This window comes from Etheostoma spectabile, chromosome 3, assembly GCF_008692095.1.
Source record: "Etheostoma spectabile isolate EspeVRDwgs_2016 chromosome 3, UIUC_Espe_1.0, whole genome shotgun sequence".
Taxonomy (NCBI): domain Eukaryota; kingdom Metazoa; phylum Chordata; class Actinopteri; order Perciformes; family Percidae; genus Etheostoma; species Etheostoma spectabile.
This window is the reverse complement of record NC_045735.1, coordinates 20,766,067-20,779,817: the sequence shown is the minus strand read 5'-3', so window position 1 is coordinate 20,779,817 and position 13,751 is coordinate 20,766,067. Positions and strand designations below refer to the sequence as shown.

The 13,751-nt window shown below is 41.0% G+C and overlaps 2 protein-coding genes across 2 annotated transcripts; both read right to left on the bottom strand.

Moving 5' to 3' along the window:
- Positions 1-9: 9 nt before the first annotated feature.
- Positions 10-10,934, bottom strand: LOC116671135 (protocadherin Fat 4). Its single transcript, XM_032502133.1, has 9 exons — positions 7,224-10,934; positions 6,083-6,184; positions 4,587-4,888; positions 4,384-4,469; positions 4,101-4,277; positions 3,066-3,193; positions 2,760-2,974; positions 2,321-2,579; positions 10-1,763 (listed from the first exon to the last, which is right to left on the bottom strand). The coding sequence occupies exons 1-9, from the start codon at positions 10,540-10,542 to the stop codon at positions 373-375; spliced, it is 5,979 nt and encodes a 1,992-aa protein (XP_032358024.1). The 5' UTR covers positions 10,543-10,934; the 3' UTR covers positions 10-372.
- On the bottom strand, positions 10,763-12,630 carry LOC116682056 (protocadherin Fat 4). Its single transcript, XM_032509703.1, has 5 exons — positions 12,428-12,630; positions 12,126-12,306; positions 11,648-11,898; positions 10,883-11,549; positions 10,763-10,766 (listed from the first exon to the last, which is right to left on the bottom strand). Exons 1-5 carry the CDS (start codon positions 12,501-12,503, stop codon positions 10,763-10,765), a joined length of 1,179 nt encoding a protein of 392 aa, XP_032365594.1. The 5' UTR covers positions 12,504-12,630.
- Positions 12,631-13,751: the final 1,121 nt, after the last annotated feature.

The window sequence follows — 13,751 nt, the reverse complement described above, 5'->3', positions numbered from 1 at the left end:
GACTGAAGTAGGCTTAAACTAACAGGCAAAGGTTTGTCTGGCGGAAGACTAACTGTGGCAGTACTGGAAGGACCGGGTAGGACCGGATATATGAGGCAGAAGTTGATTGTGGCCGATGAGAGGCAGCTGGACACCTGACTCCAGCAAACCCGACTCCACTCCTGCAATTAGGACAGACAGAGAGAGGGGAGGGAAAGAGAAGCTACCTAAGGGCAACAGTCGCTTACTAAAAGTTTGGATTTTCATGCCATTCTTTTACATTGTTAAGTTTTGATATATCAAAATGCTTTCAAATAAGTAACCGACTGCATATTTAAAATTTTCCCACCTGACCCTTTTGCCACATATACAAAGTAGTCTATATAATGGCCCTCAAATAATTTCCTCCATGTCACTTTGCATATCAAAGCCATGACTGGAGTCAGAGGGAAGACATGCTATGTCCTTAAATACAGGAGCATAGCTGCTGAAAGGTAGATGCATATTTAAAAGACTTCCCCATTGCTCAAACATACTCGAGGGAGCACTCTCAGCTTTGTGCTGACCTGCAGCAGAGTGACAGGAGTGTTTTAAGAATGAGCGGACAGGCAAGATGCCTTGTTGTCTGCAGCTGCTCGCTGACAGGGATGACAGGTCATGTATATGTGTCCTGGCGCTGATGGTAGAAAACTGTCCGCACTCAGACTCCGACCAAGTGAATGTGCTGCCTGTTTCACTGTCAGATGAGGCACCGTTCATCATGGTGGACTTGGCAGGTCCAAACCCTGGGGATGCTGGATGTGACATTGTTTCCTCCAGAGGAGTGTGTAGCTTACCAATTTCCTCCAACGTGAGACATTGGGCCGGTTCCAGGAACTTTGGTTGTATGAACCTTTTCTGGTAAAGAGGCGGTGTATGCTGGGACTGCTCTGCATCAATCTTAGTCAACAGCTGCTTGTTTAAGAAAGCTGCATCTTGAGGCTCTGTAGGATTTTTTGCCCTCTCTTCACTGAAGCATTCTTTCTTAAATCCTGCTAACAGCATCCTCAAATCTCCCCACCGTTTAGGATCAGCTTTCACACATGTTGGGCTGTACAGATGTTTGTGCCAGCTGAGCGTCAGTGAGGCAGTGTCTGAATGAAGTGCGCTACAGATGCTGCCGATTTCATAATACTCCAGCTCACTGTTTGGCACCTGCTGAACACTTGACAGACTGGCATCACCATAAAACTCTACACTTAACCTCTGCTGATCAGCGCTCATTGGGTTGGGTTGTTTCTCTATTTCTGCAGACTCATCATCTGTGCGTGTTCTCTTGTCATCAAAGCTAAACGCTACATTGTCTGTCCCCTGCTCTGTTTTCTGTGGCGAACTATCTCTCTGACACTTTGCATTCTTCCGCCTCACTCTGTAAAGGGCGACACATATCCCTATCACTGGGATGGAGATTAGAGGAAGAATCACAGCTATGAGCCACAGGGGAGCGCTGCCCTGCGCCTCAGAGCATTGATTACGGCTCTCTGTCGTAGAGATGCAGATATCACAGGCGTGCTCAGAAACGTTATGTAAACAGATGCAGGACCTGTTGTGCACAGCAGGTCCAGAGAGACAACGCCTCCTGGCTGTGTCCTCCTCAGAGCAGGGCGAGGGGAGGCAGACACCCGTAGAGCTGCAGTTCGACTGAACAAGGGTCGAGCTCGGCTGGACGTCCACCATCAGACTGTGTCCGCTGACTGGCAGAGTGCGCCCGTTCACTTTGAGATACTGCACACAACCATTGAACCCTGCCATTAAAAGAATGAAGACAGTTTCAACGGTGTTACCCAAAGGGCTAGAAAACATGTAAGCTGACCATTTCATTCATGCTTGTACTTGTACTAAGAGTGATCTACTTAAAGAAAAAAGGAAACTTGGGTCTGGTCCCTTATTTAAGCAATTTGCTATAAGTTTATTTTACATTTAAAGAGAAAGGATTGAATACATGCACACTATTTCCACAGAAAACAAATAATCCAACCTGATGAAACATCATGTATGAAGAGTAATAAAGAAATATGTTGCCATGTTAGAGACCCATCAGCTGAGGTTCACCCCCTTAAATTGTTTTAGATGTTTCATGCTGCAAAGTTCCCCTTTATTCAGATATTGCTTCTATACTGTTATCTGTCTGCATGCCTTATATGATACTCCTGCACATAATCTTGGCATTGATGATCTTGCGTGTACTGTACTGTAGTTAGACATTTTGACTATTTATCTAGGTTAAAACATTTTTAGGCATATGAATATCTGGTTTACACATTAACACCTGGTTTGTCAACAATGATCACTGTATATTTACCTGACTGCTGGAGTTTCAAATCACCTGTCAGAAGTGCACCAAAAATAATCTTTTCCACAGTGACAGGATTGAGATCTATACTGCTGTCAGTGATGTTCAAGACTGATTTACTATCCAGAAGCAGAAAGGTAATCTGTCCGTTGCTGAACAAGGAGAGGACGTGCCAGACCCCGTCAGCCACAAGAGAGTCCACTGTGAACTCCGACTGGTGTCCTGACAGTGCGTCTTTGGATATGTACACTGGCTTTCTGTCTTTTATCTGAATTAGACAGAAAGAACAAGCAATTTCACACTTCATGAAACCAAGACGTCTCAGTGTATTGTTTGTAATTGTTTGTCGCTGTTTGTTTCTTAAATATATAAAAATAAATAAAAATTTGATGGAAAAAAAATGAAACCACAAAGAGTAAATATGTGGATGAATGCATTCCATACCAACCTTCAGCATGGTGTATCCTGTCTCTCCAACAACAAACAATAACACTCCATTATCTTGGGTCTTGAACTTAACATCAATTACTGTTTGGTCTCTCTCTCCTTTTTTTTCACCATCCAGCAAGTTTTTTAACAGGTAGTCTCTTTTGAATCGCTCCTTGATGACATACTCAATGTAGTCGTCCCCATTAAATCGCAATACAAGCTGTTCTGACATTTCTATTCAAAAAGAGAGAGCATAAAAACACACGTATTAAAGTTAAGATGAAAATCAACAAAAATCACTCCTGTGTATTTTAAGTTACTTCACCTTTAGCACAGTTGCTTCCAGTAAAACTGCTTTTGCACTCGCAAAGGTAGTCAGACCAAAGGTCATGGCACACGCCGCCATTTTTACATGGGTTGCTATGACATGGGGATGGTGTTGTCCGAGGACACCTTTTATAAAACAAAAATGAGTTACTAAGACAAATTTATGAAACGTAGACAGACCCAAAAGTAACAGAGATTTCTTTCTGTATTGTGCAAATATGTTAAAAACATAGTTTTATAACATATGTTTTTTATTAGATGGGGGCTGTGGAAAGGTGAGGGCAAATGAGTTGGGAGATAGGGGGTATGTGACATAAAGCTAAGGTCCCTTGTATCGAGTTGAGTCAAAACAGAGACCATGAAGTCAGCATTCCAAACCCCTACACCACCAAGACAAGGGCCTGAAATTAACACCCAGTCATGCGCTGAATGCGGGTGAATTTTGCCATTGGCCAGTTAAAATTGAGTCACTATTTGTTTTTTTGCCACTGTTGTTTTTTCACATTTCAACCAAGTCCGTTATTTCCTTGGATTTGAGCTCAAAATTATGGCGGCACATTACTGGGACTAAGAGGCCGGCTGAAGCAAGCAAGCAACAAAAAGATAATAATAAAAATAGAGGTTTTAATACCAAGTGGACAATTGGTGACAATGGCAGAGTTCGAAGATGAAGATGGATAAATGTACTGCAGTGACTGTCGTGTGTATGGCTCAAAGAATAGGAAAGTAAATCCTTTTGCAATCAGGACTAAAAACCTAAAATTAATTATTCCTTCAAGTCTTAATTATACTAATTTCATTAATAACTTGACAGCACTTGAATGTGTATTCTTAACAAAATTTCCTGTTTTTCACTTTCATGGAGGCCAAAAACAAATCTGGTAAAATGCCTGTGTGGCTACTGGATGGTGGCCAAAAGAGGTAACGTCAGACCCTGACCATGACGCCCTGATTATATAGTTTAAATCATAGAACCTCACAGTTTATGATTATAATGAGACAGTGAATTGTGTAGGCTGTATTAAATTCTTACCTATCAAGGATGTTATATGTTGCAAGGGCCATTGCAGGTGTCAGCAGGATGCCATTGACATGAATGTTCCTAATACATCCAACGAAGTCATGGGTTTTTATCTGAGCCGGATGCAGTAAAATAGGTTCAAATGTCCTTGTTCCTCCCAATGTCATATTACTGCCAACATCTAGAGTTCTGAGAGGAGTACAGAGAGAGGTCGTTAATATACAAAGATTAAACACAAGGTCAAAAACAGAAATAATGGACCATGGTTAAGTAGTAATTATTATATCACTGCTACCTCTTTAAGCTACTGCCATCACTCTGTGAAAAACAAAATCCATTGTTCTCATCATCTGTGCAGTTGTCCACATGTAAAGAACTCATCTGTTGAATGCAAGTAGTGCACATTAGTTGTTTTTTTTCTGATTGACTTCTCTCATTTCCACCTAAAAAATGCCATCTCCTTAACCTTGCGTATGTGCTGACACATTTCCAACTCACATGGCCAATCCTCCTGGCAGTCACACTGTGGAAATATCCATCTGCCACATGTTTGTTTGTCTGCAGCCTCACAGGTCCCGAGCCCAGGTCATAGGAGAGACGCATGGCCCCGTTCAGGATCTCCAGTGCAAAGAACTCCCTGCTGGAGGATCCTCCGGGGTTGTACAGGAGCAGGGAGTTTCTCTGTACTGTTGCAAACTCTAGAGAGATTAAATTAATCCTTCGATCCAACGGGAGAAACTCCATGAAAGACAGCACCTCAAAGCCGTAACTGTTCTCCTCACAGTGGGCTCCACTGACTCCTAAAAAACAACAATATAGAAACATAGTGTTTGTACATTTTAATAAGTAAGTTGTTCTCATTTGTAGCTTGGAAACATTTTAGTATATTTCATGAAATTTAAAGGAGTAGTTTAAACATTTAGCAAATAACACTTATCCCTTGTGTTGTCTTCCTGTCAAAATCAACGCTTTTTATCAGTTAATTTTTCTTACGTTTTTGTCCCTTTTTTCCACACTTTTGATGCTTGTGTTCAATGTTTGTCACTTTTTTGTTTTGTTTTCAACACTACGTAACACTAACTTATTAACTTTAGTTTTACAGTTATTTTATGGTCAAGGAACCTCATTTATAGGAAATTATACCGAATGTTTGAGTTAGAAAAGCGGAAATTAGGAATTATTTAGATTATAATTAAAGGAATGGATGTTGGATAATCACACACTGGAATATGTCAACTTTTACTCAATAGCATTTCAAAACCACTTCAATTGTTTTTCAAATGCCATAAAATTGCTATAATTAGACACCCCAAAATTAATGAAAGTAGAGATTTGTACTTGCTAAAGAGCGTTGTGGGGAATCAATCATGTTATTTTGGGTAGCTAAAAAGCATATTGATATAGGAAAACAGGTCAATTTGACCCGAGGACAACATGAGGGTTATTACTTGCAGAAGGTTAGATGAAACAGCTAAGATGGCTCTGTGCAAAACACAAAACAATGGACCAAAATTGACTAATTACAACGAAATTTGTTTTTTACAATGTGTCATTTTACAGGGGGTTATGTGCCGGACTATTTCTTGGACAGGCACAGGTAGAAGAGAGCTAGTTTGTATGAGAGTTTGTTTTTTGGGAAAAAAGGAGTTCAATTTCAGACAGTATCTTTTGGAATGGTCCAGCCATGGTCCAATCGTGTCGAAAGAATGAAAAAAAAGACATCGGAAAAGCTAAGCTATTTAACCATCTGACAATCACTTCTACTTGAGCATACTGGTGCCTAGCAAAGGCTCCAGGGCAAGAAAGAATCTGGCAAATTATTAATAACAGGCTTTATGATTTGGTTTGATTTTGTTATCTTAGAACAGAGCCAGGCCAGCGGTTTTCCTGTTTCAAGTTTGTTTGTATTTAACAGACAGATATGAGAGTGGTATCAATCTTCTTATCTGACATAACCTTTGCTTTATAGCTCCTTCTTTATCCATTATTCTTACCAAAGGGACAATGACAAGAGAATCCTGTCTGTGAATTGATACAGCTGCCCTGAGCACAAGGCGTTGATTGACAGTGGTCAATGGCCTGCTCACACATTTGCCCTGGAAAGAAAAAACAACCACATAAAGCCCAGACTTTGAAGAGATTTTGGAATCTATTCATGCAGTGTAATAATGTAATTTTGGTAACACTTTATAATAACAGAACATGAATCACCATGACTTTGTGCATGATTTCATGCACGAAAAAGCATGAATTAATTAATGTACTGATCTATCAGTAATGTACAAGCATTCATTGCATTGTATTTATGACTTAATTCAGGAAGCATACGTTAATTAATGCATCCATTAGGGTATTTTAGGCCAAAGAAACTGAATTGTAGTGTTTTAATCATCATTACTCCTTCATTACTTTATGATGTTTGTGGCTCGTCAAATAAAGTGTTGACTTGGTCCATCTTTAACATTAAAAAACAAAATGATTAATAGTGGCATATGCAGCAATCATCTTTGTAACCCCTCAAATTAAAAAGACATTTCTGGTGTTCAGACCACCACTTGGATGTTAGTAGAAAGTAAAATTCATAGATATCCTACTTGAGTGAGCATTACTCTCAGGCATTACTGTTTAAGTGTCTCTGCAGTATACTGTATTTTGTGTCAACCTCAGTATCATTTGGTCAACCCACTCCTTTAATTCTTAATACATTTAATTTTGTGCCACCATTAATCATATCCTATTTATCATTGGGAAAGATGGACCAGGTCAGGACTTTATTAGAAGGGCCACAAACACAATAAAGTCTAAAAAAGGAAGAAGTCATGTTTAGTTAACCATGATTACAACACTACAATTCTTCAGAACATGTGTGCACTGCTGTGACTAGTCTGTTTTTTTAAATTAAAAATCACGATGACTCTAAAACCTTAATTCATGCATTAATTCATGCATTGTTCCTGCATTGAGTCATGCATGAGATACTATTAATCCTTGTACATTACTAATAGTTCATCAAGTACTACATTAATAAATTCATGCTTTTTCTTGCATGAAGTCATGTACGAATTCATGATAAGTCATGTGCCATTATTAGAGTGAGTGTTTCCGTCATTTAAAAAAAAAAAAATCAAAATCTACCCTCAAATCCAGGCACACAGTGACAGTGATATCCATCCTGAGTGGGAATACAAGTTCCTCTGTTTTGGCACTTCACCTTCAGGCATTCATCTACATCAGCAGAGCAGAAAGAGCCAGAGAAGCCACTCTGACAGTGACAGTAGAAACTTCCTGGAGCATTCACACATGTGCCTTTATTCTCGCAGGGATTCACCTCACATTCGTCAACGTCGTCGTCACACAGTGTCCCGGTGAAGCCGGCTAGACAGGTACAATTAAAAATCTCTTTCTGCGGTGACACAAAGATGACCGCCGAGCTTTCCAGGACAGCCACGTCCTGACTGATGTAAGTGTTTTTGTTGCACGTCGCCCCATTTTGACAAGGGCTGGTCAGACATGGATCACTTGTGATGTGAGAAATCGTCACATTGCTCTGAGCCTCCAGTAATTTCTTATGGCCTGCAGAGATACCGATGGCTACCTCTTTGCTAAGATATTGACCGTTGTAGTTTTTCACCGCAGCCAATAGAAGGATTTTACTGCCAATATGTTTGATTCCAAATACATGAGTCTTAGAGGCCTGTAGGTTAAACAGACTGTCCAGAGCTTTCACAAACCGCAAATACTTATTAGACATAAACTCCTCCATTGAGGATGCTGACACATAGAACAATATGCAGCTGTTTATAGAAGCATTCGTGAAACCTTTGTAGGTTACATAGATGCTGTTGTTGACTGGGAAGTGAAGCTGGTCTGTAGCTTCGATAGTGATGTTGATTGTAGCCTCGCCTTGAAAAGGAGACGACCACAGCTCACATGTGCCATTAGATATGGTAAACATGTTAAGGTGTCCACTTTTGATGGTGCAGCTGAATGTATCGGACTCATCCTTATCCTCAGGATGGACATTGCCGATCATGCCTCCTTGGAAGGAACTGCCAAAGTATTTCACCTCGATGAAGATATTTCTAGGCTGTGGAGGGTTATCGTTTTCATCCACAATCTTGATGTGGATCATGGTTGTGGATGACAGCGGAGGGATCCCTGCATCCCTGACAGCCACCAGGACTCGATATGCAGAGATTTGTTCCCGGTCAATAGTCTTTGTGGTGAATAAAACTCCATCCGGAGTCAGGGAAAAAACACTACCTGTTGAAGGATTTACCAGCCAGTAAGTAAAAGGGCCCTGGTTTGGGGGCAAATCAGAATCAGATGCATTTAATCTGGCAACCATTGTGCCTTCAGGCTGATTTTCCTTCACTTGAGCCTCAGTAATTGTGAGTTTGGGAACACTGTCGTTAACGTCGTCAATGATCACAATGACATTAGTAGTCCCAGTGGCTGGTGGAGAGCCATTATCCGTGGCTGTAACAGTCAAATTATAAACTGCCCACAGTTCTCTGTCAAGTGGAGAATGTACTGATATCACACCACTGGATGGATCGACGGCAAAAGAGAAGTTTGTGTTTCCATTTGCAATGCTGAAGAAGAAACGATTCCAGTTCAAGATGGAGTCCTCATCCAGAGCACTAACAGTTACCACTGATGTCCCAACGGGGCTGTCTTCTGCAACATTGGCCAAATAAAGTGCATAAGTGAAAACGGGTGCATCGTTCGTGTCAATCACCCTGATGTGGACCAAAGTCTCGTCCACATCCATGCCAGTGATAACGCCAGAATTCTTTGCCAGTACTTTTAAAACTATGTCACTGTTGCCTTGTTTTCTCAAACTGACAGTTGTGTATATGTCTCCAGAAAGTTTGTCAATTTCAAAACCCATATATTTGTTTTGACCAAACATTAGATAAAACACCTGACCTTCAGAGCCTTGGTCATAATCTGTAGCTGCCACATTTCCAATCCTAGTTCCAACAGGTACATTTTTAAATACAGAAAAGTTATATACTTTTTTCCTGAATGTCGGCGTGAACTCATTGACATCTAAGATTTGGATGACAACGTGTGCCAAATTAAATAAAGTATGGCCACCAATGTTTGAAGCTTTGACTGTAATATCAAAGATCTCCTCTCGCTCATAATCAAACACATCCAATGTGGTGATAGTGCCATTTCTTGAATCAATTGCAAATTTATCCACATGGCCAGCGATGAGAGAATAGGATATTTGTGCACCTGAATCAGCATCTACAGCCTTCACAACTAGAACGTTTGTTCCAATTTCTGAGTTTTCAGGCACTGACGTGGTATATTCTGAGGGCAAAAAGACTGGAGGATTGTCATTTACATCCATAACTACCACTGTAACATTTAACATGCCAGTTTTAGAGACCCAGCCTCCATCCACGGCTTTGATTTGAACATGATGAATACTTTCTTTTTCAAAGTCAAGCTCTTTGATCAGTGTTAGTAGCCCAGATTTATCTCCTACAGAGAATGGGAAATATTGATTTTCTGCGGTAATGCAGTACACAACGGCACCATTGGGACCATAATCCTTATCTTCTGCTTGAATCCTTCCAATAACAGATCCTACCGGCAAGTCCTCGGGGACAGAGAAAATGACATCCAGCTCTCTAAAGCCCGGAGAAAATTGATTCCTCCCAGTTATTTCAAAAGTGATTTCAGTCTGTGATGACAAAGAGGGGAAGCCCTGATCTTTTGCAAGAACTGATAAAGTGAAAAATAAATGTATGCTCTCCACCAAACTTTGAGTTAACATTACTTTTCCATTGTCTGTTTGGATCCAGAAGAAATCAGATGCATTACCTCCATTCACAACATATTCAATACCAACGCTGATGTTACTGACATCCGGATCTATTGCTGTAAACTGGACCACTTCAGTACCAACAGCCATGTGATAGGGGATAGCAATCAGAGGCTGCAGAGGTAAAAACATTGGTGGGTGGTAGTTATATGGTTCTAATCTTACTGTGACAGTGGCTTCACTGTACAGAGGAACGCTGCCACAATCAAATGCAATGACTGTAAACTGGTAGATTTCAAACGCAGGATTATGTAACAGCAGTGGCTGCTGCGTATATATCTCACCAGAGGAACTGTTCACCCAAAAGTGCTCATTTGAAGGTTCAATGACATACAAAATTTCACAGTTTTGCCCCATGTCTGCATCTGTAGCAAGAACCTGCAAAACAAACACCTCTTTATCTTGTGTCTCAGGGAGGACAACACTGTAAAAATGATCGGAAAACACTGGTCTATTATCATTGACATCTGCTATGACTATAGTGACGTCAGTGCTGATGCTCCATGCTGAATCGTTTGCATTTACTTTCAAGACATAATGATCCTGCATCTCTCTGTCCAGAAGTCTTCCAACCATGACACAGCCAGTGGTGAAGTCAATATTAAATGGCATTTCATCAGTTTGGTCAAGTATGGAGTAATTAATTACTGCATTGGCTCCAATATCATCATCATTTACGGTGACTTGTATAATCGTGTGTCCAACAGGACAATCCTCAGCAACCTCTGTAAAGAAAATCTGTGAAAAGCGAGGTGCGTTGTCATTTCTGTCTAAAACAACTACAATAACGGTTGCTGTGTCTTTATGAAGAGGGTCGTTTAGCTCTGCAGCTTCAACTGTTAAATTAAATTCAGGGATATTTTCTCTGTCTAAACTTGCAGTGGTGCTCAATAAACCATTCTCAGGGTCAATTGTGAAAAACTTATCAGCGTTTCCTCCTGTTATGTTGTACTGCACTGTGCCGTAGCTGCCTGAATCAGAGTCAATGGCGAGAACATCACAAACCCAGGATGGCGGGGAGTTCTCAAACACCTCACACCTGTAATCGGCTTGGGTGAACTGGGGGAAGTGATCATTTACATCACTGATGTTAATGTGAATTTCTGCAAATGATGAGAAAGGAGGCGAGCCAGAATCTCTAGCTTCTATTAGCAAAGTCAATTCCTTTTTGGTCTCATAATCCAGAGGGTTCTCCACTGTCAACACGCCACTCAGTTGTTCCACATGAAACATGTCTTCAAAGTTTCCAGAAGCTAAATAAAAAGAGACAGGTTCAGCCCTGATGCTCGCTGCGGAGACAACTGCCACTAATGTTCCCACTGGCTCATCCTCAGAGAAGGAATCACTCACAACATCCACATTCATCTCTGGAAACTCAGAGAAGTTCTGAAACCGGATACTGATCGTAGTGATGTCAAATTTAGGATTTTCTCCTGAGTCTTCCACATGTACATTGACAATGATATCTTTCATTCCCTGGAGAGCACTTGAAGCGAATACAGTGCCGCTGTAGGGATCGATGGAAAACAGATCAGATCTTTGTCCATATAACGAATAATGCAGTTCTGCGTTCATCTCAGTATCTCCATCTGTTGCTGTAACTGCACAAACAACTGAGCCTGTAGGAAAAAAAAACAATATAAAACTCTCAATCTTATCAAGTCCATGTTATCCAGGATGAAATATTTAACTATCAAGTGGAAGTAAAAGCTCTCACCTGGAGCCATCTCAGTGGGCACATAGGCCACGTAGGGGCTGTTCATAAACTGGGGCCAGTGGTCGTTAATATCTCCAATGAGAACAGTAACAAGCACTGAGCTTGACAGAGGCTGAGTGGGATGCTCATCACTGCCAATCACTATTAACCTGTAAATGGCTACTGTCTCCCTGTCCAAGACATTGGTTGTAAACAGCTCTCCAGATGTTTTTTCAATGGCAAACGGCACATCAAGGTTCTCCATGGAATACCTAAATGACAAATGATGTTATATCCTTCATCAGTGCACTATGATAAAGTATAAATGGACATAATCATTTTAGAATCCAAGTTGCTCTTATGCTGCATTTTTTAGCAAATACACAAGAAAGACAAATGTGTAAGAAATGGTGATCCTATTGTGACGCTGCTATCCTCAAAAACATGATCAAAGACAGTACTTCTTGACATTGCTCTTAAATTTTGAGTGACATTTTACCTTATTTCCCCGCTGACACCCTCATCATTGTCAGATGCAGTTATCATGGCAAACACAGTGCCCGTGGGACTGTCCTCAGACACTATGGTGTTGTAGACTACCTCCGTAAACTCTGGACGGTTATCATTGACATCATCTACAAGGACATTTATGGTTAGAGTTCCTGTTAGAGGCGGCAATCCTGCAAAAGACAAAGTAAATAGTGGTTAGTCAAACAGTTTGAAGTGACATTATACTGAGAGTAAAACAATTATGTTATAGAATATTGTAAAGTGATCCTATTTAGCTTCTGCCTGAATCACCTGAATCAACAGCGATGATGGTTACCAAGTACAATGATTTCCTCTCTCTGTCCAGACTGTGTAAAATTTGAAACATGCCTTTGGGAGTGACGGAAAACAAACCATCACTATCTTCATTCTGTATGAAATAGGTAAGCTGGCTGTTGATGCCTAAATCTTCATCCAAAGCTGATACCTGGTTGAAAAAGACGAACAATCGAGAAATAACGTATAAATATTCTGTAGTCAACATTCAATGTCTTCGGTTAATAAAGAGCCAGTAGCACCTGATGTGTTAGCTGAGTGGGGTCCTCCTCATTCTCCAGCACATGCATGGTCACTGTTTGTGGAGTAAAGAGGGGTGCAAAGTCGTTGACATCCAACACCGTGACGCTGATAGCAGCAGTAGCAGATCTGCGTTTATTCCCCTGATCCACAACTGTTAGGGTTAAGGTGTAGTTTGAATCCCTCTCCCTGTCCAGTTTGTCCATGACTGTGATGACGCCTCGAACCGCATCCACCACAAAAGGTCTGGTCTGGTTCAACATGTATCGCACTTGTCCATTTGGCCCGATGTCTCGATCAAGAGCCTGAACCTGACACAGACTCGTTCCTCTGGGGATATCCTCGCTGATTGTCAAGCTGTAGGTGCTTTGAGAGAACTCAGGGTCGTGGTCATTAGTATCCTCAACGTGCACTGTGAGATTCATAATGGTGGCCATCTTAGGTGAACCTTTATCAGTGGCTGTTACAGTAATAGTCAGGATGTCTACCTGTTCCCTGTCCAATTCCTCCTCCAGGTATATTTTGCCACTCTTGTTATCAATGCTAAACACGCCACCAGCAGCGTTGTTTAAATAATATAAAACGTCCCCGTTGGATCCAATGTCTTCGTCCACAGCATGAACAGTCATTATAACAGAATGAAGTGCGGTGTCCTCTGGTATACTGACTATTTTTCCTGACACAAACAATGGAGCGTTGTCATTGACATCGTCAACCACCACACTAACATGCGCTGTGCTGGTGAACTGTAAAGACACAGGCTGGACACAGTCATTGGCTGTCACAGTCAGATTGTAGAAGGGTTGTCTCTCTCTGTCTAACTCTGTGTTCAGGCATAAACTACCAGCTGTGTTTATGAAGAAAACTTCCTCTTTATCTCCACCGGCCACTCTCAGCTTCAAGTCTCCATTGTCACCTGGCGGAGAAGAAAAGATAATACATGATGTTATTACAAATTATGGAATGTCCTTCTCATAATGGCTTGGGTACTATATACGTAAATCAGGGAACCAAAAATTGCACTTTGCACATACTGAAACACATGTTTGCTACCAAGTAT